The sequence below is a fragment of the Trachinotus anak genome, unplaced genomic scaffold (genome assembly GCF_046630095.1).
Source record: "Trachinotus anak isolate AG129_WGS33_773 ecotype Australia unplaced genomic scaffold, CSIRO_AGI_Tana_v1 ptg000001l, whole genome shotgun sequence".
NCBI classification, from domain to species: domain Eukaryota; kingdom Metazoa; phylum Chordata; class Actinopteri; order Carangiformes; family Carangidae; genus Trachinotus; species Trachinotus anak.
This window is the reverse complement of record NW_027273852.1, coordinates 2,223,632-2,249,863: the sequence shown is the minus strand read 5'-3', so window position 1 is coordinate 2,249,863 and position 26,232 is coordinate 2,223,632. Positions and strand designations below refer to the sequence as shown.

The 26,232-nt window shown below is 40.6% G+C and overlaps 1 protein-coding gene across 5 annotated transcripts in view; it reads left to right on the top strand.

The window, feature by feature from the left end:
* Window positions 1-26,232, top strand: part of adarb1b (adenosine deaminase RNA specific B1b) — a 108,483-nt gene that overhangs the window by 61,470 nt on the left and 20,781 nt on the right. For 2 of the 5 annotated variants that reach the window (XM_071490626.1, XM_071490533.1), the window contains one exon: window positions 5,025-5,060. Coding sequence is in view for 2 of the 5 variants with exons in the window: in XM_071490353.1 (XP_071346454.1) it covers window positions 6,184-6,283 (100 nt within the window). In the remaining 3 variants the exon portion in view is untranslated. Of the gene's footprint in view, window positions 1-1,367; window positions 1,517-1,567; window positions 1,691-5,024; window positions 5,061-6,001; window positions 6,284-26,232 lie in introns of those variants that run through there. The other 3 variants (XM_071490446.1, XM_071490707.1, XM_071490353.1) reach the window with 3 other exon arrangements.

The window sequence follows — 26,232 nt, the reverse complement described above, 5'->3', positions numbered from 1 at the left end:
TCTTCTCATTGAAATGTCAGAAATACAGAATGTGAGTCTGAAACCACGAAGCCACGCAGGAAATACAGCCAAATGCCTCTGAAACCCCACAGTAGATATCACTTTTAATTAAAATCCTTGCTGAAAACCCTCTATAAAACATCTTTTTTCAGTCAAATAGCACAGACTTACAGAAAATATTAAAAATGTCCCTGGACAAGTTGATTTCTTTGAGCCTGTGGGCTGGTTGTTGGCTTCTTAATTCGAAAGAGAAAACTGCCAGAACAGTGTGACAGTTTTTTAGCGCACTGGCAGCCGTCCTTAAAAAACCCTGTTTTCATCTTTGTGTGCATGAGAGCGCTCGATCTGATGTGTTCTCACATTGAGCACCTTCCGCTCAGGCTTATGCCTATTAAACTCAATTATTTTTATACTTCTTCATGTTGACATCTGGGAACTGGAGAGTGCAACACAAATTACCACAACTGTCAGTGTCGGAAAAGGCAAAGTACATCCCATCCATGTAGAGATTTGACCTCTGTAGGTTCAAGGATAGAGCAGCACCACGTGCTCAGCGTTGCAGCTGTACAATGAAAATCTGATTTGAATGTGCAAACAGATAAAAACATCCTCTATTCCATGTGTTCATGCTGCACAGTGCTAATTATCCTGTAGCATTACTGCCCTCTGCTGGATAAGTGTCAGTAAAACAAAAACATTGCCAGACGTTGATGATGGAGAAAAACGGTACATGGTGATCCAGCCTCTACTGCCCTTGAATTTTTATTATAGACACACACATGCACACACAATCGGTCACTATGCAACCACACACATTTAATGAAGCGATGTATTAATTAAAAGTGTGTCCCTGTGTGTGTATAAATGTGTAAAAAAAAAAGCTAGGTCAGAGGGAGGGGTGGCGTTTAATGGCTTATCAGGACCCTGGCTAGCCTGTGTTTGTGTGTGTTTGTGTGTGTGTGGCCAGTGGTTACAAGCCATTGGCCTAATTTTGGCTGAAGACCGGGAGTCGAGGTTTATAGTCACGCACTCCTCTTATCAAGCGCAGTTGACTGGCTTTCTCTCCCTCTTTCATAATCCCTCTCTTTCATAATCAACCTCTGACTTAGTGTGTTCTTTTTTTTTTTTTTGGTCCAGCCCGGTCTCTAATGGCTGTTTACTCCTCTGCTGTCTTTTTCTAATCCCCACTATCAAAGTTAATCGAAGCTCCTGTATCATTTTCCATCCACCCACTGCCCTCCACCCCGGTCTTCAGAGAGCACCTATTAGAGCCCTAATATGACCACAACTCAGACACGCATACACGCTGCCTCTCAGCTCCAAAAGCTCTTAAAGGCTCTCCCCTCCTGTCTCTACTAATCTCTCACACACAATCTCTCCCTCTCCCTCTCACACTCTTGCCAAACTCTGTGCACAAGATGAGGTTCAGTGAGTGTTGCTTTAGGAACGTGACTTCCTCACAAGGCAATGAAACTCCACTCCTGCCTGGACATTTTTCATCTGTCTTCATATTCAGGTATTCAGGCACCGCAGGACACGCGTATACCTACACGTCTGGGTTGTTTTTTAGTAGGGTCTCTACATCGACTGGGGGATAACTGCTTCAGCATGCAGCTAAAAAACACTGGTACATTTTTGTCTTTCAGGAAGAAAGAATGTCTTTTATCAGCAACTAAGAGAGCACACTGAGGTTTGTTTTTTTATTTTATTCCCCACATGTTTGTTGCTTGTTAATTTGTTTTTCCTTTGCTTCAGACCAGCTTGTTAGCTCGATGGCTTTTTCGTGAGTAGTCCCTGATTTTTGATCAGGAGAGCTTATAAATGCTAATGAGCATGGTGTAGATGAAGGTTCTTGGTGTAGACGTAAGACTGTCCCCATGTCAGTTTAATGATGCTGCAGGATTTGACCCCATTTTGACATGTCCCCCCCCTACTGTGTCCCAATATATTCCTGTGTATTTCACAAGTTAAGACAATAAAACTGCCAAAGCCACTATCACTGAACCATGATTTAATCATAGTCCATCAGCTATAGTAACACTGAGCTCTTAAATTTCTACATCCCTTGAACTAGCTCTTAAATTCTGATGTCGGCTTTTAAAAAGGCTTGAAAAAAAAAATTCAAAAACTGTTCCTACTAAGTCTATTTTTAGAGCTTTGTGCTTTTTAGTTGACTGTGAGTACATGTATGAACTGGCAGATGGGCTCGCCACAGTAGCCTGGATTTCTTCCCTGCGAAGCTGTTAAAGAGGTTGTTTTTGTCAATGGTTGTGTTTCTCTGTCAAACCACTGCAAAGGCCACCAGGAGTTTAGTTGTTATTTGAGTCTGGAATGCCTTTAAATTCAGTCCGGGTAACCACACAGTATTGGCTGCATGACCGCAGCCGCTTTCCTCTTGTCCATTCAGTATGTGTTCGAAATGCCAAGAGAGAGAGTAGTGGGTAAGATTCCTGCCAGCGGAACAACATGTGCCTCTGCGGAGCATGCACCGACTCTGTTCTCCCATGTCTGCAGCCTTTGCACAGTCTCTATAAATTAAAATGCTGAGGGAAGTGGAGTGGCTGCTCTCCCTTTCATAAAACAAGACAAAACAAAAAAACAGTCACCCAGCCAAGGCGGTTGTGGTGAGACCAGTCCAGCCATAGTTATGGTTGGCTTGTAAACAGAAGCATGAATGAATTTGCATCTGGAGTATATTTGGGCTCACCATCTCTGTGCTGACTTCTGTGTCCTTCAATTTCTCGAATCTGTTGTCTGAGTCTTTTTTTTCTTCTTCTTGTTCTAACCATCTGCCTTTTTTCTTAACATTTTCTCTCCGTTGGACCATTTCACAGTTGCTGTCTCGCGTTCTTTCTCCCTCCCTCTCTCTTTCTGCTCAGTTTAACTTCATGTGCTTAATTGGCAAACCTCCACCCAAAAACCTCTAATTCGGTTTTTAACAACATTTTATATCGAGCAGTGGGAGTGTGAGCTGTGGGGGAGTTGGACAGCAGTGAAGACAGCCTCACTGACCTTAAACGACCCCTACGAGGTTAGAGATTCTACTTGGGGATCATTTTTCTTCACCTGACATTACCTTTTCCTCACATCATCCAACTTTATCTCCCTCTCTTCATTTCCACATCTCCGTCCTGGTTTGCCTCATATTCTTTATCTTACAGTTCCCACTCCAGGATTTTTCTCTATATCCTCCCCTCTTATTTCCTTTACTCTCCTCAAGCTTTTATGTCTCTATTTCTACCCCCTCCCTCCTTGTCTCTTATTCCATTACTATCATCTCTGTCCCCAGCTGCTCTATCTACCAGCGAGGCTATGGAGCTCTAAGGCATTTTTTTCTCACACTCGCCTGTAGATTTACTATTATTTTTAGCTGGCATTCTGTGGACTTCCAGTAATATTTCTCAGGCCACTTCTTGCATTTTGCAGGGTTCACTTGCCAGAATCAGTAAATATGACTCTAAAGTCATATATATATATATATATATATATATATATATATATATATATATATATATATATATATATATATATATATATATATATATTTATAAGTTCATCTTTGTTACACTGCTAAAAGAAGGTATCTATCTTACTTACATGCAAACAGTAATTACATACTGGCATTACATGGGGAAAATAGATTTTGCACTACGATGTGTGTTACAGCAGGTTGCAGCCTCTTAATCCCTCTCTGCACAAAGCATTTGTTCAAGGTCACTGGTGCCTCTAAAGTCAGTTGAATCGTTATTCTAGTAAATGACAAAGAACACTCATGCAAATGGATCAGTCCTTATACTATCCTGGCTCTGCTGCAACACTGTTACCCAGGTCAGTTGTAAGTGAATGGAATCCGAAGCTGGGCCTTTTTTAATCATGTAGAAAGTCAGAAGAGTTTGCAGTAGCCAGAGTTCTTAAGCCAGTGACTGATTTGACCTGTCAAGAACAACAAGAACACTGGGTGGTCCATTAATAACTCTTTGGTTGTGTTGTCTGCATGTTTAGAATCACTGTCCTGTTAAAATGCATTGTCCTACAACTGAAGGACTGAAGGACTATGTGTAAACACTGTTCATCAGTATGGGCATATACACCAGAAACAAGGAGAACAAGTTACCGTCAAAATACCTTGTGTGTGCTCCTCAGCGCGGGAATGTGCGAGATATACAGCAGACTCACAGAACACTACATATTTTCTATCATCATCCGTTAACGCTCGCTGTCACATGTGCATCCATGTGGCGTGCCATTAATCTAACCTTGATGTAAATATTTATATACTCTAAAATTCAAGTTGGCTGGTGAAACAGGAAACGCTGTAGGACTTAGAGGTCAGGTTTTCTGCTCTGCAGCCTGAAACACTGGTTGTTAAGTTGTCAGGTTAATGAACAGCGATCTGAGATAAATGCACTTTGGTTTATGTGTTCAGGGAGAGCTGGGTCGTCTGGGTTATACTGAAGTCTAGAACTTTTGCCGACCTCTGGCCTGTTTATGTTCAAGAAACACTTTTTAGTAATATGTTTATTTCTTCTTCTGTTTATTCTTTGGAAGTTGTTCAGATTGATATCAATGTTCTCTGTAACAACTGCCCACATACATAAAACACCACAACACATTTCTTCACAAGGGCCGTGTGTCTGCCAATCGCCATGCTTACAAGAAAGCCTTTTAAAAAAAGCAAGTAGGCTGTATTGCAGGGAGTTCATAAGAAACATTTTCCAGCTAAATGAACAGATTTAATCGCTTAAACTTGAAAAATTTGCGTTCTGTTGCTTCAAACAATAACTGTGGCAAGCAAGAATTCATTCAGTGTGTGGCTGGGAAAGACCGGCTCATGTTGAAACACGGCTGAATAATCACTATTACCTGTATCTTTCTTTGCCCTCTGTATCTGCCGCTAATAATTTGGAAGCATAAACACAGCATCCTTTTAAACATTTTCTCTAACTGTCACTGTTTGACAGTAACCCTGCAGTCAGCCAAAAGCTTTTTACTCACTCGGAACATTTTGTCCTTCTCTCCCTCAGGTTTTTCCGATCACAGACGTCACAGCGGAGCCAAAGGTCAGTGTTTTTTCTCTCTTTTTCCGCTTCTGTTGTTCAAATTATTTCTTCTGTCTTTCTTCATCCACATTTAAGTTTCTTGATAATGGCTTAATTTTCTTAGAGTGTTTGTCAGCACAGCTAACATCGGTTGCAGTTGATCATAATATCATAAACCAACAACAACCAGCACCATTTCAGGCATTAGTGTCCTTAAATTTGCTGCGTGGAAGATGTGGTTTGGTACCATCACAGGTGTAGATATAGACAACAGCCACTAGAGGGAGGCAGAGTATTTCTTTCTCAGTTCCTTCTCATCCTTACACTTTAGTTACAGGGGAGATACAATAAAGCAGAATAGATATAAATCTTCCACATACAATAAGAGGGGTAATTGGGAAATTGCAACATTGCAGGGTAAAACTTTTTTATACTAACAGGTTTTAAGATGTGTCTTTATATACTGTCTACGTGTGTGTGTGTGTGTGTGTGTGTGTGTGTGTGCGTGTGTGTGTGCGTGCGTGTGTGCGTGCGTGTGAGTGAGCATTTTGGAAATGTGTTTAGTGTACACACATGTGTTTTTGCTGCAAAAATGTCCTCACCACAGTCGCAGTCACAGAAAGGTCTGATGAAGTGAAAAGCAGACAGAGGAAGTCGCGGGGGGGTGAAGTTGTTTTTGCTTGTTGGAGATGTCAGTGACTTTGGGGGAGGGGGGTTGTCAGGCAGGTAAAGAGCCTGATTCTGCTCTCTGTGTTAATACACAACCATCTGAAAACACGAGTCTCTCTCCTCTGCTAGTCCCCTCCTTCTTTTTCTCACTCTACTCCATCGCATCCCCTCTCTGCCTATCGATAGGGCAGACATGGAGTCAACAGAGGAGAGAGACGGCGAGAGGAGGAGGAAAGGGAGGGAGGGAATTAGAGTTTGGATATGAGGGAAGGGCTAAAGTGGAAACAAAGAAACGCTGCAGGTGTGTGGAGTTGGGCATTCAACCTGGACAAGTGAGAGAGAGAGGGGAGGGACAGGTAGACCATGTGTTCTCAGTGAGACCCCAGCAGCTGAAGTTTCATTTGGTCTGGCTTAGTTTAGAGCTGCCACAGAGGTGTTTAGTTCATTTTACAACAACGCAAGTGCTGACCAAGGCATGGCCCTTCTTACCAACGGCGTGCAGAATCTGGGCTCCTATTACTGCCTGATCCGACGCAGGTTCAAGAGGAGGCGCAAGAAACGCTCCGAACGCAAAGGTAACCCTTGACAGCAGCACTTCATACACAGAGGGTGATGCTGAGCTCGCTCGTTGTACACGTTGTAATATTTAGTAACAGGTAAGGGAGGAGGGCTGTGCACTCGGTGCTATAAACTATTTTTAAGTTGTTAATAGGATCAGCTGTGAAATCTGTTGATGTCTCTCTGGTGCTTTATTCTTAAAATGCGTTTAATTCTTAACAGGTTGATTTTGTGCTTAGTAAGTATATAATTTAAATTAGCTGCAGTTTCCTCATATGGTTTTTTGTGACTTATACAGTATATAGAGAAAAAACATTGATTTTAAAGTTTATCTGACAAGAAATTAACTTCAGTCATCAGTCTTTTCTATTTTCCTTATCAAAAATTCTTAAAATTAAAATTAAAATTATTAATTTTAAGGATTCACTCCTATAATTTAAGAAATGCAGCTAAAAGATTAAAATTGACTATTATATAACTATACATGAAAGTATCAACCTGTTTTAGTCCTTTGTTTACAAACAGTCTGACATAAACAAACCACAAAAACCATCAGAAAACATTTTTAACTTCTGTTTTTCAGCCTGTTAGCTGTTAGTGAGAGTAGAGATAAACAGGAAACATGGAGGGAAAGATGCAGACGACATTTCACAAAGGTCCCTGCACAGAATCAAACATCACAGTTACTGAACTCAACCAGTAGGATACTGGGACACACCATCAGAGAACAGAAATAACTTGAGTCTTGTGGTTGTATATTAAGAGAATATGAATGGACAGTCCTCTTGTTTATATTTTTGCCATATATCTCAATTATGCAGTCAGTGCTCAATCTAAATGAAAGTATTGAAACTTAATGTCTAAAAAAAAGTGCAGATCTGAAGTCTGAGATATTCCCACTCTACTGTGATTGAACATACATTATTGTATATTTGTGCATCCCACTTAGCCCTACTCTAAGATATAACAGTAATTCAATAAATCAGAATTATTTATCTATAAAGTGGAGACTGTCATAACTTGGTTTTCACATAAGACACTCTCTCTCTCTGAGTCTGTGTCTCTCTGTAATTGAAGTCGAGTGATGGGTGCCCCACAGAGGCTCTAAGCTCTTCTCCTCTGAGTTTGCTGCTGTGCTCTGGGGATTAGCCTAACAGCAAAGGTAGTAATTACTTAGGTGGCCACAGCTCACTGGCAGTATTAGCCATGTCTCAGCCACTTGCTTTGACACCCAACACCCACCAAACTCTCCCCACTCCCCTCATCGCGGCGAGTCCATTCATCCAAGTAAATCCAACCATTGCTGATGCTGCATTTCTAGCCCCCGATTCGCACACTCCAGCCGTGCTCAGTCAGAGACTGACTACGTCCATCAGCATTACACAGGTCTGTTTCCCGCCTTTTCACTCTCCCTTATCACCATGGGAATGAAAGTGGCCCTTCTTCACCATACTGAGAGAATCGATGACTAAGCAGGGCAAATGTTCCCTCTCAGTCAGCTTTAATGCCCTGCGCTGGAAGCCGCCTGATAAGTTGCTTAGTACTTTAGCTCCTCACAGTGCCGGGTAGGTTAGCGGCTAATGCTAGCTGAGAAGATGAGGTCACATACTTTCTTAATACAATCATCGGCAGAATAATGTGACACTGACTCAAGGAAATCTCTTCGCTCCGCTCCCTCCAGGGCAGAGTCAGTGCCGCACCACTGGACTGGACAGTCCATTAAGTGTAGATTAGTGTCTTCCACAAGGACACTCAACATGTCAATATAGGGTTGACCAGGGTCACCTGTTTGAGGAGCTCTATAACCACTAATCCACACTGCAGCCTTAAACAGAATTTATATTTATCTAAACTTTTGACCTTGTTTTATTGCCTCAAAGGGACTTTTAAATAAATGTCAAAGCAACTTATTTGGAGAATGAGAATGAGGGGATTTTCCCCCTGAAGGTGTGTGCGCAGTATGGATTGTAAGATGAGCTGTACGTCAAATCCAAACATGGTCGTCCCAGTGATTTCTCCAACATGCACGGCTACCTAGATCTGACTTTAGCCATCTCTACATATATATCTAAACATGTCTGTGTTTAAAGATCTTTTCCTTTGTAAGACTTTTTCACAGCAGACAAATGGTTTAACTAGCGTTGTTCATAATTAACCACTTAACCTACATTAAAACCAATTACCACTATTAGTTAAATGGCTAAAACATCCCGGGACATCATCACCATCTGAGCAGGTATTCTCTGCCGCGAGTGCTGAGGAGGTAAAAAAAAAAGAGATACTGGTAAAAAATTATGTAAAACTATTTAAATACTTATATATTCTTTTTTCACATACATTCAAATTAAGTATTAAAGATATAAAAGGCTGCAAAATGGACTTTGATGTGGAATGGCTGATATGAGTGTAAGCAGTTTTGATTTGTAGTGAATGGCTGAGGTGAAGCTACTATAAGACCACTTTATATGCTGTTAAGTATTGAGTCATATTCTGTAAACTGATCTAAATTCAGCAAAATAACTAGTAACCACAGCTGGCAAAAAAACACAGGATTTGGAATAGAAATTTAAAGTAGCATAATATTGTACCTTAATACATACAAGTACCTTAAAATTATAATTAATGAAAAGGTACTTAGTAACGTTCCTCCACTGGTGATGCCTGTGTCACATGTGACAGATGTAAATAATCAAATTCATGATGGTTTAATTCATTTAGCTCCTTCACTTTCTGTTCTTGATGACTCACTGTCACACTGTCAGAGCCACTGAATAGAGCCATTGTTGCTCTTTACATCTCATATTAACGTTCAACTGAACTATTTTATCTCCTTTTATCGCTGTATTCACTTGAATTATTGTTGCTTCAGATAACCTGCAACTCTGTGATGCAAACTCTCAGCTGTATATACTGTAGGAGTGGTGGCATAACCAGTTACCATGTAGATGATAATAATTTAGCTTTGCTTTGAATTACCGTACAGTGCACAGTAACTTTCAAAATGCTTAACTTAAGCATATCTTCCAAGTGATAAGTTCTACAATGCATCTCTCATAAAAGTGCCAAGCCATGACACTTGCAGACGATGCTTTCCAATGGGCCGTATATGAAATATGGAAAATGGGGAACAGAGGCTCTTTCTGCCATGCCAGCAAAATCTCCAAAATGAGCTTTTGCAACTTGAATAGGGGGGCAGAGAGAGGGAGAGAGAGGGGGGGGAGTCTGCACTGCCTACAATCCATCGCAGTGAAAGCGACTTTGACTACAACAAGACTCTGTTTTCACATTTTCCCTTCTCTGATAACTTTGTCCTTCCTCCCTTCTTTCCCACATCATCGTTCTTTCCTCCTTCTCTTCCTTTCTTCCTAACCCTCCTTCTCTTATCCCACTTTTCTCTCCTTCATTTATTCTTTCGACTATTCACTTTTTAATACATTCATACACTAGTCTTAAAATGATTTAGAAAAGATCATTACCACTTGAAAATATCTATAACATAATACTAAATACATTGTCTTAATGGTTTTGCTGTTTTCCCTCCCTTTCGAAGAATCTGAGCTCCTATATGTGGGCACAAAAAAACAGACTTACAGCCTGTGAGAAAGTCTGAGACAAACCGATTACCATTTGACAGTAGTAACAATGGAAATCAAATAGAATACGCAATCACCATAATTTACCTTACAACAAAAAAACTGTTAATTATGAGCTGTGCCTCATTTGGTGCCACAACATTTTCAGGCACCACAAACACAGCAGCACTCTGTCATGATAAGAAATGAGTTGTGTCTGCCTGTCTCAATGTAATTAGCCTTGATTAGCATGCTGCTAATGACTGAAACAGACTGACGGGTGGGGGGTGGGGCGGGGGGGGGTGCATTGTACCGAGGCTGCACAAACCACTGAGGTGTGTTTAGCTGGCGGAGAGACACTTCACAGCCCTACAGATGTATGCAGGGATTTGTGTCGGCCCACTTCATCACAACAGCAATGAACTTCATTAGCGCTGATTCAGTGTCAGTGTAGATTCAAATGGATATGGAAATGTTTTGCTCTTGCAGCTGGTTATTCTGCTGCTTTCATGTCATATGTGGAGAAGAATTTCTTTCCAGGTAATGGAACAGGACATGGTGATGAAAATTAGATTTTCCCAAACAAATGTGTTACGTGAAAGCCCTCGCCAGCAAAACAGAGGAACGCCTGATTTTAACCCGAGAGTTTTTTATTTCACCACAGAAAGAGCTCAATCACAGCTCTTATTGCTTTTTTGTCATGCAGTGCAGCACGCGGACTGTACATCTGTCCTCGCCCCACCTCCCACCCCTGACATTACGCCTCTCAGGGCGTATGAAGACTTTCTCCCTCCCTATGTCAGCCGTCATGACCTTCTTCATCTTTTCGGAGGCTTCTCATCCTGTCCTCTCCCCATCCTGTGCTGCCCACCAGCACTGCCTCTCTGCCTGACAACGGCAAAGGCACAAGGTGTGAAATTCAACTCCCAGCTGACATTGTGACAGCCGCTGGCGCACACACAAATCTACATGGATGCATTCATGTCCTTGCTCCGGCATTTATTTTGAGACCCCAGCAACTCCCCCCACCTCCCCATCACTACATACACACGAGCACATTAGAGCATATGCACACGTCCCTCTCCTTGAGGTGCAGGATCCTTGTGCATCTAACCTGGCCTTGAATGTGACAAACGGTGTTAGCTGTGAGCATCTAGGCGGGAGAACAGGGGGACAGAGCAGAGGAATGTGAGAGTGACAAATTTCAAAAGTGAAAAGACGACATGCATACACACACTTAAGGCAGCTGCTTCCTTTAAGACACTGATTGCATTAGATGGTTTTAAATCAAACAACACTGTTTAACCCTTTGGGAAAATTACGCCAAACTTGGAAGAACCACAGTTTTTAGGGCACTGTCAAATTTAAATAAATCAAAAATCTTTAACAGCGTGTGAAATTAAATGTTTTTAGGCTGGTTTGGCTCGATTGTGCCTGAATGCTACTTCTGTTGATGCTGGTGTGTGTCCACACGCAGCTGCAGGTGTAAAGTGCATGCAACGTGGATATTTGTGTGCACATCTGAGTTTCCTACCAGTGTGCCCTGTTAGATGCTTGAACATTGAGCACAGCAGCGGTGGTCCTCTGTGAGCCGGCCATGCTCGCGCACACCCACACATTCACACACGTCCAAACACACTCAAACATACACTCTTTTCCCCACAGGCGCTCAGTGCCTATGCTGTGTCATAAATCAGAGCTGTCAAATAGATTTTACAGCTCCCAGTGAAAAGAGGAGAGGCAGCCACCCAACAACCTTGAAAAGATGGAAGAAAGCAAAAGCAGAGGAGTTTTATTATTATTAAACCTGATACCTGGTCCTAAGAATCTATGAAGAATGATGGGGCAGTCTTCACCGCACAGTGCTGGAGTGTATATGAGACACAAACTGAAAGTTTCTTGGTGGGGTCAGTGTGATGTGTACTGTAACAGCACTGACCGCTCCATCTGCATCGGCCCTTTTATACAAGCCCAAAGCTAATTTATTTTGCGTTATATTGTTTATTTATTCATTATTTTCACACTTAAGATTCAACAGACATCTAAAAAATGTTGCTGTGTAGTTGCTGTCCAGATGTGACACAGGGTGGAGCGCAGTGTGCACAAAAATGAGGCAAATGGAGAATCATTTCTTTCCATGCATGTACCATGGGGTGGAAAACAGGCTGGTGCTGAGGCCAGTCTTTCTTAATGTCACTTGGCATCAGCAAGGCTGCAACTGCACTTTTGACAGGTGCCAATTCATTGGCAACCAGATGCATCACTAGCTTCCAGATGCCCTGAAGTGCCATGCATCCTCTCCGAGTGACATGAAGCAACTTGGATTCAGACTCAGTTTACAGGTTCATTATTTGAGTCTCCACTCCTGCACCAATTTGTGCATTTTCATGATAAGAAACACTGGCAGGCAGGACTGGGTGTAAAGATTACACATCCCGAAAACTGATGCAAGAGATTTGGCTTGATCGATCAGAACCACAAAAAAAAAAAAAAAAAAAAAAAATCCATCTGGCTGTTGGAATCTGTCTCTCTAAGTTCTCTCAGGCCCTCTCTCTGTGCACCCCTACTCCTGCAGCCTGCATGTGTTTGTGCGTATGCTGCTCGACTCCTCCTGGCTCATTGCATTCCACAATTGCATACCTGTGTGGAGACGTCCACAACGTTCCCACCCTGGAAGAAATGTTGGACTACCATTTGCACGAGGTCTTCACATTGCACTGTCAGTCTGGAAAATATGCAGTGGTATCATAAAACATGCTTGACACTACTACACACATTGCTAGTCATATAGAAAGGTGTGCCTGACAATAACAATACCCAGAGGAGCAATCGACATAAGATGAGCTAGCATAAGTTACTGCTAGCAGCTAATGCTACTTCCAGCTGGTTCCTGGTTTCTGTCAGTTAAAGGCAAAACTGTTACTGAAACCAGGAGCCGTTGCACTTGCATGAACGACTGCATACTGTGTTACTGAAAATACTAAATTCAGAAAGGTGATACTGAAACAGGAGCTGGGGTAAACAAGAACTAGTGAGAAGAATTTGAGTGAAAAAACTCCAGCGTTTCACTGCCCACTATGGCTGTGACAGAGGACTTTATTTTCTTGGGGTATATCTGATTGAATATTTGAGACAGAGATTGAGGAAATAAATGATTTCTTTCAGTCGCATTTTTATTATTTAAAAAAGTTCAGTTATGAAATTCTCATTGCAACTGAATCAAATCGTATTGAATTGACCCCGTATAGGAGCATATTGCTTCGTTGCATCAAATTTATGTGTCGTTTTAGTATCAAACTGGGGGAAATAGTGGTGTTTGTGGATGTTGTGAAGGTTATTATTCTGTTACCAAGACACTTCGATAGGAAGCCTTATAGAAAGACCTGACTGGGGACTTGTTTGCTCGATCTGAGACACTAGACCCACGTTTTTTTATTGTCTATAGCAAACATAAATACCCAGCAGATTTATAGATTTGTTTCATCAATGGTCTAAAACATTTCCCAGCTGAGGACCATTTATTTCAGTGCCGTTTTATATTGTGAAGCCAGTGCAAATTTTACTGCATGTTGAAAGGCACCATATTTGTATAGACATATTTGTGTTGCACATCTATTAAATGGCTGTTTGTTATCTAAAAATCAAGTGAAATATTTGTCCTTTGTAGAACCTAAGGGAGATGAAACATACTTCTAAAACTTACAACATGTATCCCATTTTTATTAAGTGTTCATTTTCTCAGATGCCTTTCTAGTCCAAGCTCATCTGGTTAAGTTCCCTGATTGGAGGAGGCTCATTGGATGTCAGTGTCTGAATGGCTGCCTCTTAATATGCAGAGTGGAGAAAAGCATGTACGTCTAGCAGTAGGGCTCAGAAGGCAAATCGCTTCTGGCAGCCTAATTCACTGGTCATTAGAAGGGCCGAATTAAATAATGGACTCTGAGGTAAGTGTGTGTAGAAGAGAAAGAGTGAGTGAATGTGTGTGTGTGGGAGAGAGAGTGTGTATGTCTGATGAGACAGGGAGTGCCATGTTGGGTGGCTGTACTCTGTGCCCCCCTTTACCTTGGTCCATCAGTTTCAATCAGGCAGCACGACAGGCTCCCCCCTTTCCGCCACGACCTCTCTCCATTAGGACACCGGTGCCCACACGTGTACTCCATTACACTGCATTACCTGGTCAGTGCCTGGAGACATCACCTGAGGAGGCAACAGAAAGAAAGAGAGGGAAAGAGATGGGGAAAGTTCTGGCTTTATAAAGAAAAAAAAAAAAAAGAGAGCCCATTTCTATTAAGATTCTTCCTCTTTCTCACTTTCTTGAGGTAATCACTGGGCTGCCAACCCTTTATTGGGGAAAGTAATGGGATTGTGGGGTGGCGACAGTAGCACTCACTTATCTAACCGTGTACATGGACAGCTAACAAAGATCTGCACATTCCTCCGTGTATCCCCCTCTGTCTTTATTTTCTGCTCGTCCTAAACCTGATTTGCTTTAAAGTCTAGTCGCTGCCTCTGTGATCTTTACCCATCTATTCAGTGTTTGTCTTTTAACGGGAAACCCCTGCACCTTTGGAGCTTTTTACCATCCTGCTTTGACTGTACAGGACTGTAGATCATACAGATGGTTAACAACTGATATTATCTGGAGCTTCTTGTCACATGCAGGATTATCAAATGCACACCTTTAAGAAGGAGTCATAAATGTAATAGTTTTAGCAGCTCAGATATTTCAAGCCAAGCTTTTCCAGCCAATACAAACAGATGCCATGTTGGATAAAAGTACAACCTGAGGAATAATTCAAAATTATGAGTGAGTGGAGTCAGCAGAGTAAAGACAAGCTGACGGAGTAAATAGAGAGTACAAAGTGATGTTTGTTTCCTGTACTCCTGTTGTTGAAGGCCACAGAACGGAACAAAAAAGTAAAACTAAAAACCTGTTTAGTACTTTAATTCTGTCCTAAACACTATCAACAAACACAAAGGGCAAAAAGATGTGTAATTGATTTTCTAATTCCTTAAACTGAGTCCCTGAGAAACTCAATTCGTAATAGTACCGAGATGAAACATTTAACTACAAATAAGATGGCAGATTTCTTTACATTGTTTAATACACATTCTGGTAGGTAGGCTTGATGTGGCTGGAAATGTGATATTTTTTCAGAACAAGGTAAAAATCAGACAGGGATGGAGTGGATTGGAGTGGTCGCTCTGCCTGGTGGGCCTATCAGTCTGTGTTAGAGCTGCTGAGAGGGCTGTCTCATAGGCGGGCTCTCCTGCACCGACCATTTCCCATGGCCATTTGTCTCTGTCCACTTTCCTTCCCTTTTCTTGCCCCCTCTTTTTTCCCTTTCATCTCCTCCTCCTCCTCATCTTCGATTCCTCATTTTGGACTCTCAATCTTGTTCGATCTGTTTCTTCTCTCTTAACTCTGGGTTTTGGTTTTTGCCTCCACCATAACTCTTCGGTTTTTCCCTTTTTTCCAACTTTTCTTCTTGGAGAACACGTTTTTCATCTGGCATTGGAAAGTAGTGACATTAGTTTTGTAAAATGCCTTCAACGGTGATCATTCAGTTAAGAATCTCTGTCCACATTACGTTACTGCAGGCTTTGGCTGTACCTGTTTCATTATGTTAGCCTGATAATCAGAATGACCATTGACCATTTTATTTCTCTTCATTAATTCAGCCTGACATTCACGTTTGCAGATTTTTTTCTTTTGTTTTGTCCTAACCAATCAGTGGCGAGCGATGGATCCATCCAGCTGGCGGCTGGCGAGACTACAGTTAGCTTTAAACCAGAGAAATATCAAGTATATTTTACAGAGGTTATTACTTCTATAAGTCGACTTACAACAACCAATACAGTTATGTCAATCTCATCCATACTTGTCGCCAGTTTTCAGCTATTTTTGGTCACAGTTTTCCATCAGTGTAGCTAGTTAGCCACATCCACCCACTTAGCTTTGCACAGATTTACAATGGATAGGTTTTTTTTTGTTTGTTTTGTTTTTTCTTAAGTTATTTTTTGTCAAAAATTGACCTACATTACCCACAATGCAACTTACAGTAACTGTATCTCAATCTAACTCCACACCCTCAGTTTTTTGTTGTTCCATCCATGTTCCATATAAGAAAAACACAGAAAATTGAACACCAGTTTAATTTATTAAAATGTATGGGTTTCTTGGTGTCTGTTTTGTTTTATTACCCTTTATAGATGTATAAATAATTCCCTGAGGTGCATATTTAACACAGAATCTCTCTAGTCAATACAGAAATACATCAAACAACGAGCTCAGCTCAATATCAATATCCTTACATGACCAAAAGAGTAAGTCCAGAGTAAACCCTCCTCTGTGTAAACCAGTTTTGTTAGATACTTTGTGCTACCTGAAATGTGACTCCAGTATCAGAAAATGAAAAATGTCAGGGTTCAGGGTTTTTTTTTCAAAAAAAAAAAAAAAAAAATACATTGCAAAATAATTCATAGCTCTTTTTTCCATTGTGGTTTGAATGCCAAACAGTATGAGGAGATCTGAGAGCAACAGGACACCTCACATGATGTCAAATATGTTGTTAATGATGATTTACCCAGCCAGCTTGTGATAGGCTTACGCCAGACATCAACACAGTTATCTAATCTTTCTGGCATTTATTTTACCATGTGTCAAAACTGCACAGCTTAAAACAGACCATATAAAGCCATTACACGCAGATGTTTACCTCTGGTTTCCTTGGAGGTGGACGGTGTTCGTAACGGCCTCATCTTTCACCTCAACACATGTGGTGTACACATGACGTTAGAGGTGTGAGAGACGAATGTTTGTACTCAGAATGAATGAAGTGGATTATGAATAGAAAACTTTGTCTTCAAAAAATTGTATTGTATGGGGCCGTGAGGTCAGAAGGTTTGTTTGTGTTTGTGTGCGCCTGTTTGTGTAAGTTTAAATATGTGTGAGCATGGATGTGGGTGATGGGCAGACGTACCCTTGAAAGTTTTTAAAGACGATAACCGGTAAAATAAATATATGAATAAATAAATACATAATAAGGAAGCAAAAACTACCCCTGAAAAATGGCTCCTCCATTTTTTAAAATTTTAGTCAGCTTAATTGTCCTTAATTAAATGATCAAATACTCACAAAGCTGTGACTGCTGATCACCATGTAGGTGCCATGAACTGTCACAACCTTAAACAGGGTGAGGACGTTTACTGTGACTGTGTGAGTCACCACAGATCAGACACTACACTGCATCAACATGAAATAAAACCATAAGATAATAAAATAAGAATAAAATTGCATTATATAGAAGCATGTATTGTTTCATAATCATCAAATAATCAAACAGACTTTAACACCACCTTAAATCTGAGGGTAAAATTTAAAGAACAAATTTGTACCTTTTTGCATTTTGTGTTAAGCTCCCTGTGTATTTTGTATCTTATGTGTTTGTGTGTGTTATTGAGTGTCTGAGTTTCTGTCCATCCTAAAGTGTTAATGTCTCTGGTGTCGGCTGTCTGCCATGTGTTGCGCCCAGAGGCTGAGCAGTGGCTTGTTCTGGCCTTGATGAACGCAGGAAGTGAGGGCAGTCGTTTAGCTGCAGCCTCCTCTCCGGCCCACCAGCCCCGGTATGAGCCCCCTCAACACCCCTCCCTCTCTCCGCCTGGCTCTGCTGGTGCTGGGGGAGGGGGGGGATCATAGCCACTCACTCTTATGATTTATGACCACACCTGAAGCCAGCCTAAGATGTTTTGCGCACGTGTGTGTGTGTGTGTGTGTGCATTTGTGTGAAATTGTTAGAGGGAGAAAAAATGAAAAAGCCAAATAGGAAAGAGTCGGTAGTGTAAATGTGTGAGAGGGAAAAATAAGGATTTGATAGTGAAAAGGTTTAAAAAAAAAAAAAAAAAAAAAAAAAAAAAAAAGAGAGACTGAAAATAGATGAGGAGATTTGGGATTTGAGTATATGGGTTTTTTTGCACATTGAGAGGATAGTGTGTTGTATGATGCGAACAAAAGTGTTGGTGTGTGTTCTTCTCACCGTTGTCTCTCGCCTTTATGACTTGGCCTCTCACTCTCTCTCCTCTCACTCCACCATGAACCTTGACTCTGCCAGCCTTCTGAAATGCAATCTCCCATAAAACCCATCAAATAAAAAATTCATATTGATACTCTCTGCCTCTGCTTTCTCCACCTTTCCCTTCTTTCACCATCAGCGGTCCATGATGATAAACAACCGGCTGTCAGATATTAAAGGCTGGAACACAATAAAAGACAGATTCTCTCTTCTTTCCTCACTGCACCGCATCTGCAGTTCGTTTCCCCCAGTTTTGACAAATTTTGGGGAAAGTCCATTTACTTTGCATAGCATACACTCAGCCAAGCTTCTTATCCATAGTGAGACGAATAAGCTTGTAAACCTAACAGGCTTCATGTTAAACATCCATTCTGTAACTCTGTTAGAGTTTAAACAATTTGTTTTTTAACCAGTTGGTCAAACAACAGAAGATTAATCAGCAGCTGTTTTGATCATCCATCAAAAAAGTTATTTTTCAAGCTGCTGGGTGTCTTGTGCATTTATGCTTTTTACAGTGAAGAAATATCTTTGAGATCAGACATTTTCTATCTTTTTTTAATGTGCTGAAAAACTAATTCATTACATTTGTGTCCTCGCATCTTGATTATTGTAATTCTTTGCCTGAGTCAAAGAGCTGCAGCTCCTCTGCAGATGGTTCTTTGAGCACATTACTCCAATGTTGGCTTCTCTAGGATTAAAATCGTATTTATTATCTATCAGGTTCTACATGGTGAAACCCCTTAGTATACCTCTGAACTGTTGTTGAGTCTCAAGTTGGCTAATTGGTACTGTAAAGATATCCAATTTAAAATGAAGGCAGACTGTTTTGCTTCACCTAATCTAGATCATATAGCTCGGTTGACATTTTTAAGAAACTTCTTTTTAACATCCCTTTTTGGGGAACGTGTTGTTATTGTCATGTTTGATGCTTTCCATTACGAAGTTATTTTGTTTTAAAAGGTGCTATATATAAATAATTCTGTACTTACCTCACTTTCTTCTCATTGTATGACATTTATTCTAATATAAATTAGACAGACCAAAGCTGAATTCAAGGACCTCTGAATTAGCTGTGCTGTAGAGACTCTTGAGACAGTGGGTGTGTGGGGGCTGTGCCCATTTTTCCCTCTTTATCTCCCAGCAGAGCCTCTGTATTGGTCCATTACCCAGCAAGTCTGGCATTGTACTGCAAACCACAAAACCACCCCCGAGAGCTTGTCAGACCACAACGCTTGGTTAAATGGACTGGTGGTCATGCAAGTCGTCTGCTCCAAATGACCGAGGATGATTTGATGCTGATGATGACTGAAACTTGGCATCTTCTAATTCAAGAGTTAACTTTTATTTTTGAGAGATTAAATATTGATCGAATAGAAACTTGAGAAAGTTACTGTATACAGTAGCTTTTTCAACTTTTTTAAGAGTTTTAACATAAATCTGTACACTTAAAAAGTTGTGGTAGATTTATTCAGTGCAGGAACTCTAGTTAATAGGTTTTTTCAGCTGTAATCAATAAGTTGTCAATTATTCTACAAGAGAATTCATACAACCTCATGTTATACATACATAGTGTGAAGTGGACTGACACGATTAAACAGTTTTCCTTGTGATAAAAATTACTTCTGTCAAACAACAGCAAACATCGTCAACCAGTAACCAAAACAACATGGGACACTGGTCTGAAACATGTACCACAAAACCATAACACCATGTCGCCTGATCAGAATCATCTGGGGTCCTGTGTTGTATCTCTCTCCACATGTTTCCTGTTTACCACTCATCACAAAATAGAAACCAGCAAAAACAAAAAAAAAATGACAAGAATGCATGTTAGTGGCTCCACTCAAGGACACTCTGAGCTATGCAGGTAGTTCCTTCCTCCTCATGGCTTGGTTTTTGCTCTGATGTGCATTGTCAGCTGCAGAGACCTTATACAGTATAGACAGGTGTGTGAATCTAATGAAGTTGGGGAAACATCTCAAAGATGATCAAGAGAAACAGGAGGAACCTGAGGTAAATATCGAGTGTCATAGCAAAGGGTCTGAATACTTGCTTCAAGATAATATTTCAGTTTTTCCTTTTTTAATAAATTAGCAAACGTTTCTAAACTTCTGTTTTCATTTTGTCATTGTGGAGTATTGAGTGTAGAGTGTAGAGTACTGATGAGGGAAATACAATTAATAGAAATGATTTTAGCATGAGGCTGAAACATAACAAAATGTGAAAGAAGTGCGGGGGTCTGAGCACTTTCTGAATGCACTGTAATTCATAGGTATTTTCTGTCATAGTTGCTATTCAAAGTATGGTTTGTAAAGGTCAGTGCCACATCAGAATTAGCTGTTTGTCTAACTATAAATATATTTTTTAAAAAGCCCTATTTCGCTTTGTATCGTATCTAATATGTTTTCTTTGAGAGGATTTTCCTTCAAATCTTCATTAGTCATTCATTCACAAGGCCTCATTCTGCAATGATTATTGATTATGATTATGAAAATCATTTATTTTTCAAAGAAAATCTCTGTGCTTTTCACTTTGTTCGACTTTGCTGAAGTTAATTGGCAAAGCTGTGGGTGGATTATTGGAAAGTTTGGTCAACCCAAAACTCTAAAAGTTGAGAGCATAATTTAGCAAGCTCACTTTTTACTACAACTACCGCAGAAGGACCAGATAACATGCTGAATTTTAAAAGATGTGAATACAATTTTCAAATTTCTTTTCCTCAGGTTTGACTGTGAAACTGTGAAAAAATAATTAATGCATTTAGGTTTTGTCTTTTATTATAGCAGCGCTGTAACAGATATCATTATGACAATGATAAAAACCTGTGCAAGCAGCACATTTATCTTCACTTTTTCAGAGAAAACTAACTAAACTTGGACACATCAATTACTGTGCATTCAGGCGATACAACATTCAGCCATATCTCACTGAAATAAGGGGGAGGCATTTCATTAAATAACATATTCTGGCACACGTGCATAAAATAATTGTGAACCCATGAAAAATAAAGGTAAAAAAAGGGGTAAGAAAATCATTACGGTCAAGAATTACTCCAGGTACAATACGATTGTTGGGATTGAGGAATCTTTTCATCTGTGCTTCCTTCAGCAGCAGGGAGGGCAACATTTATATCACAGAGATAAGTATGTACATGGCTGTATCTGTGCACTGATGCATGTTTTTCCTCTATCTGCTGCTGACAGCAGCTAAGCGGGGACAGTTTTTAGCGCGTGTCTTGGTCCTGTCAACACAGCAGCATGTCAGGCTGCTGTGTTTGAAGGGTGGAGGGGGGGCTTTTGTCTATTAATATTCCTTTAAAGCAGTTTGGGTGACAGTTGTAGATTCCCTCACTTGGCCTAAGCATTAGGGGATGCCACTGATGCCTTCTGCGAACTGAAAAATTATGGGAAGTAAGAGATGCTGAATGAATTTCATCCATTAAAAAAGGAGAAATGCAAGTTTGTTCAACTTATGAGTTGAGTTAAATGTCTCTCCCTCCATTTAAAAGCTGTGACTTTTTAATCAAATCAAACATTCTTGAAACTGTACCTTTTGATACTGTCAAATGATATCAGTCAGTGCCGACATGCAGTGTACTTTCAGCCTTTTCTTAAAACTAGCTGGTTTTCAGTTACAGTGGACCCTGCATAGCAGGAGTGAAAGGTTAAAGACTGGAGTAAAATTGAAGGAGATAAGTGCTTTCAAAGCTAAAGTGCCTTCCCATGTGTCTGTATAACTTGAGTTAAACTTGAGTTTAGAGTCTGGCCAGTCAGAATCTATCATCCTGTTGAGGGACCAGTATGAACTCCATCAGTGGCCCAATTGCCTTGTCATCATTCATACGAATACCAATTGTGTTGCCATCTGTTCCTTTTGGAGGTATTCCCTGCTGTAACAGAAATATGTTGTGTTTTATACATATTTGCACTGCAGAGTGGTCTGAGTCATTGAGCTTGTGCATACAGGAATTAAAGACAAGTTCAAACCTGAGTTGTGTTGTTAAGAAAAACAGCTTTGTTTTCACCACTTGTGCCAAACGCAAGATGGTGATGCAGTTTACAGCCATGCAGAAAATAATACAGTTCCCATTGGGAATCAGTTGCAGGACTCAGTGATACCCTTCACACTTGTTCCATCAGCTGGGTACACAAGAAATAAAATCAGGCTTGTCAGTGGTAATTGTTTGAAATGGCAGACAATGCAAGAGCTAAGGAAAATGGAGGGAAAAACAAGGTGTGGACAAAGTATAATATGTCGCTCAGGTGCAACAGAAATGAAGATGCAAGTCTATAAACCACTGCTAATTTAATGTACAATGGTCATTTTAAAGCCATTGTATGTCAGAACTGTGGGAAACAATAAGAAGCTGCTCACAGAAACAACAGGAACAAAAGTGGAAAAAGCCACAGTCAGGAAAAAATAGTAGCACTAAGCATGTTAGTCAAGGACATGTGCCACAGTCAAGGACAAAGAGTGAACAGACGTCTAACCCAGCACCAATACTACAGCAAACATCAGGGGTCATAACTTATTTACATGGAGAAAGATACACAGAGGACAATGACACTAGAAAAACAGTTTCACACAGTTTAGAAACAAGTCACTTACCAGCACATTTTATACATTAAAACATACAAAAAGGTAAAAAAAAAAATTGAATTGTACAGAGACAGCTTAAAGATATTTAATGTTATGAAAGCCAAAACTCTACCAGTGACAGTAGCAGGAGGCAATGCACCAACATCGCAAGGAGGGAACTGATCTCAAAAATTCAGGCTGACTGGCCACCAAATAAAAAGGCTAAGTGCGGAGACCACTGTCTAAAGAAATGCAGGAGACTGAAGAGAGACACTCAGTTATTCAGAGTTCAGGTAAGCTCTGTAAAAGCTGCCCTCCTGGTAAAGGCAGATCCATGTCCCAGGCATTTTAAAAGCTGTCCCTTACAATTTGCAGTGAAAGGTCAGGTAGATAAGGTACCACAGAGACCAGAAAAAGCAGATATTACAGCGAGAGTAAAGCACAGTGAGCATCCTAAATAATCCCATTCTGCCACAGAGACAGAACACTAAGATTACGCAGGGTTTGTGGGTGAATTGGCCGTGAGGTAACAGGGAATGATATCCCCCACGGGAAACAAGAGCCACCTCTGCCTAATGTGGCACACGGTATCAGAAGAGGTTAAAAAACAAAAAAACAAGTTGCCATTTCACATCAGCCCTGGACAGCTCTTTATGGTGAATCTATTAATCACCAGAATTTTTTTTTTTAGAAAATGTGATTAAAGATCTTCATGTTGTTGTTGTTTACATGGACCATTTGCTGGAGACGGGCTGAATGAAACAGGAGCACTTAGAAAAGATGCAGTTCAAAGGAAGATGCTGGCCAGTATGCTAATGCATTTGCGTCTTTGTACCAATGGACCTTTCAGCTCAATGTTTTTCTGCTAAAGTTTGCTTAGAACTCATAGTGGTTCCAGTGGCAGAGGGTGCTACGAATGTGGTACATACCATAATAGGTTTTTTACATTTTCATTTTTTTTTAATTGTTAAAGGTTAGCCCTTCATGCAAGCAAGGTTATTTATTTAATTAATTATGTATCTGGTTTTAAGGCTTGAAGGTGGTCTGAAATTGTTTTTATGGCAAATCTGAGTTCCTTCGCCAGCCTCAATAGGCAGGTTTGTTTTGGACAGTTTGAACCCCACAGCCTGCCAAGGGCAGCCCTCTCCATCGCCTTCTGTTTTAGAGGAGATAATGATTCTCTTTTACTTGAAATAGGATTGCATTTTCTATCTCTCTCATCCTCTATTCTTCCCTCACCTTTACCTTTCCATCCCTCGCTCCACCCCACCATCCCACCTCCTCTCGTCAGTCGGCCTCTGCTGGTGCTCCCTCCACGGTGGCGATGCTCTATCGCTCCGTCACAGCGCAAGCGAGGGATGAGAGACAAATCAAAACCACCTTATTTCCCCTCAGTCCCTCTCACCATGCCAGATTGAATTTGAGGTTTTTCATCTTATTTCTCATCTTTCTCTTTTCCCTGCCTCCCTTGGCGTCCACTCAAAATTACCTGGAACCAAGCCGTCTCACAACTTGATGACGCAGTATCGTTTATGCATGTGGAGGGAGATAGTCGCAGCCCTCACTGTTTATTCTTTTGACTCACTTTAAATCCTCTGCATCAGGTTTGTGTGTTCCAAAATGGTCAATACCAAATTCTATCAAGGATCTGGCCTTGCTTTTACCAGTGTCTTTCATCCATGCAAATATCCAGGTTAGCTGAACCGGCTTTAATGTCCAAAAATGTCTGATCTTTAAAGGATCATGATCATGGTATTGGATCATGGTCTAAATATTTTATATATCTTCTTATTACCAACTGCAGACCATGAGATGTCTCTAAATCAGATTTGTTTTACGGTACAATATATTTTGAGGTCACACATCAGTAGTAGAAAGTATTTTCTGTCAGTCCTTCATATTCAAATTTGCTACCACCAACGGATATACAAAAAATCTCTTGTAGAAGTTGAAGTGATTAATCTGTAACAACAGAAGTAGCATACACACAATCATTTACCATTTTAGTCATTTTAATAATGCAGCTTCTACACATGAGAATATTTTTGATGGCCGTATTGAAAATGTTAAAATAATACCTGGGGGGAATCAGGTCCACATTAAAGAAAAGTTGCTGCCTTTTAGGCTCAATAGTTTTTTCCTTAGGCAACTTGTAATTTATTTTCTTTTATTACCTATCAAACAACTGTTGTTGTGTTGTTTTCGTCTGGATTTAATTTACTCTAAATCTGAACTTGATCTGGACTTACCTTGTCAAAAAGAAGAGGTACACAAATAGTTAACACACACATATACGACAACCAACACACTGATCTGTCCTAATAATCACGGGTCATTATAACATAGGTTAGGGAGAATGGGACTACACTTTTTTTTCCTCATTGACTCTCATTGACATTATAGAATGGTTTTTAATACGGATCCTGAATCTCACTCTACACAAAAGTATAGTCTTTCATTTTATGTAGCAGAATGCAGTGGCTATGTTTTTTTGCCTATGCAGTGCCCTTTAGGACGGAATAGGCATTTATTCCTAGATTTCTCTAAACACACACATCCACAAGCATGGACACACACACACCGACTTCATTATTTCTCTGTGGGTCTCAACTGATTTCACCTGAGCTAAACTTCAGTGTGTTGAAGCACTTAGACATAGAAAAAGTATGTGAACAGAACCACAGCCATGTTTTTTGTGGTTCTGGTTATGATTGGTTTTATATTTAGATATATTGATTTGAATTCAGTTATCTACAGTTGACCAATCCCAATGATTTAAAGTCTGGAAACATAAAATCATGCGCTGCAGAAGTAACAGCTCATAAGTAACTAGTCTTGCGTGTGGATGTGGTTCTGAGTTGCTGGGTGAGTGTGTGGGGGCCGGGGGCACCTGGATCCTGCTACCTGAGAAAAATGACTCTCATCTTCCACTCTGTTGGACCTACTCCCACCCATCCTCCCCTCACCCCACCTTTTCATTTTCAATTATGGGTTGGGATATGAATCTTTAATAGGGTGATAATTGTGCTAGCATATTTGCTGTCACCCACCATTAGCCCAGATTAATTAGCCCATTTAGTTTAGCTTAAGAAAGTGTCTGGCTGAGGAATGGGGGCACTGATGGAAGGCGGGTAGAGAGAGAGAAGAATCAGCACAATCTGTTCTATATCATAATGCCATCTTTCTCCTGCTCCTCTCTCTCTCTTTGTGTGGTCTGCCTCTCTGCCCTCTCTCTCTCTCTTTCTCTCTCTCTCTCTCTCTCTCCCGTCTAACTTACTCTCTTAGTCTGTTTCATCAGTATGCACTCATCTGCGCTGCTCTTAGCAATATTTTTTGTCATGCTACGACTTCTCAAGTGGTTGGTGGGGAGTCATGCAGTTGAAACTTTCTTAGAACTATTAATTCAGCAGTTAGCAGTATGCTATGAGCCAGTGGTGTAACTTTTCCAAGTACAGCCCTTTTCTCAAAGGATACTGCATATGTGAACTACTGCATGTGTAAGAAGATGTTTAAAGCCTTTTGTCGCTCCAGAAGAAGCTGCGGTTTTCCTCGCTGCAAGCTGCAAGAAACTCCTCCACTGACTTGAGTCAGCGTCAGCTGGGTCTGAAGACTAAAAGTTTAAAACTGAAAGAAACTGTGGGCGTGTGGAGTTAGAGACAAGCGAGTTTGCTCGACCTCTGTAGCTCGCTCCTCATCCCTGCTTAAACCAGAGGCTACATTATCTGCTAACACCATAACAGACCA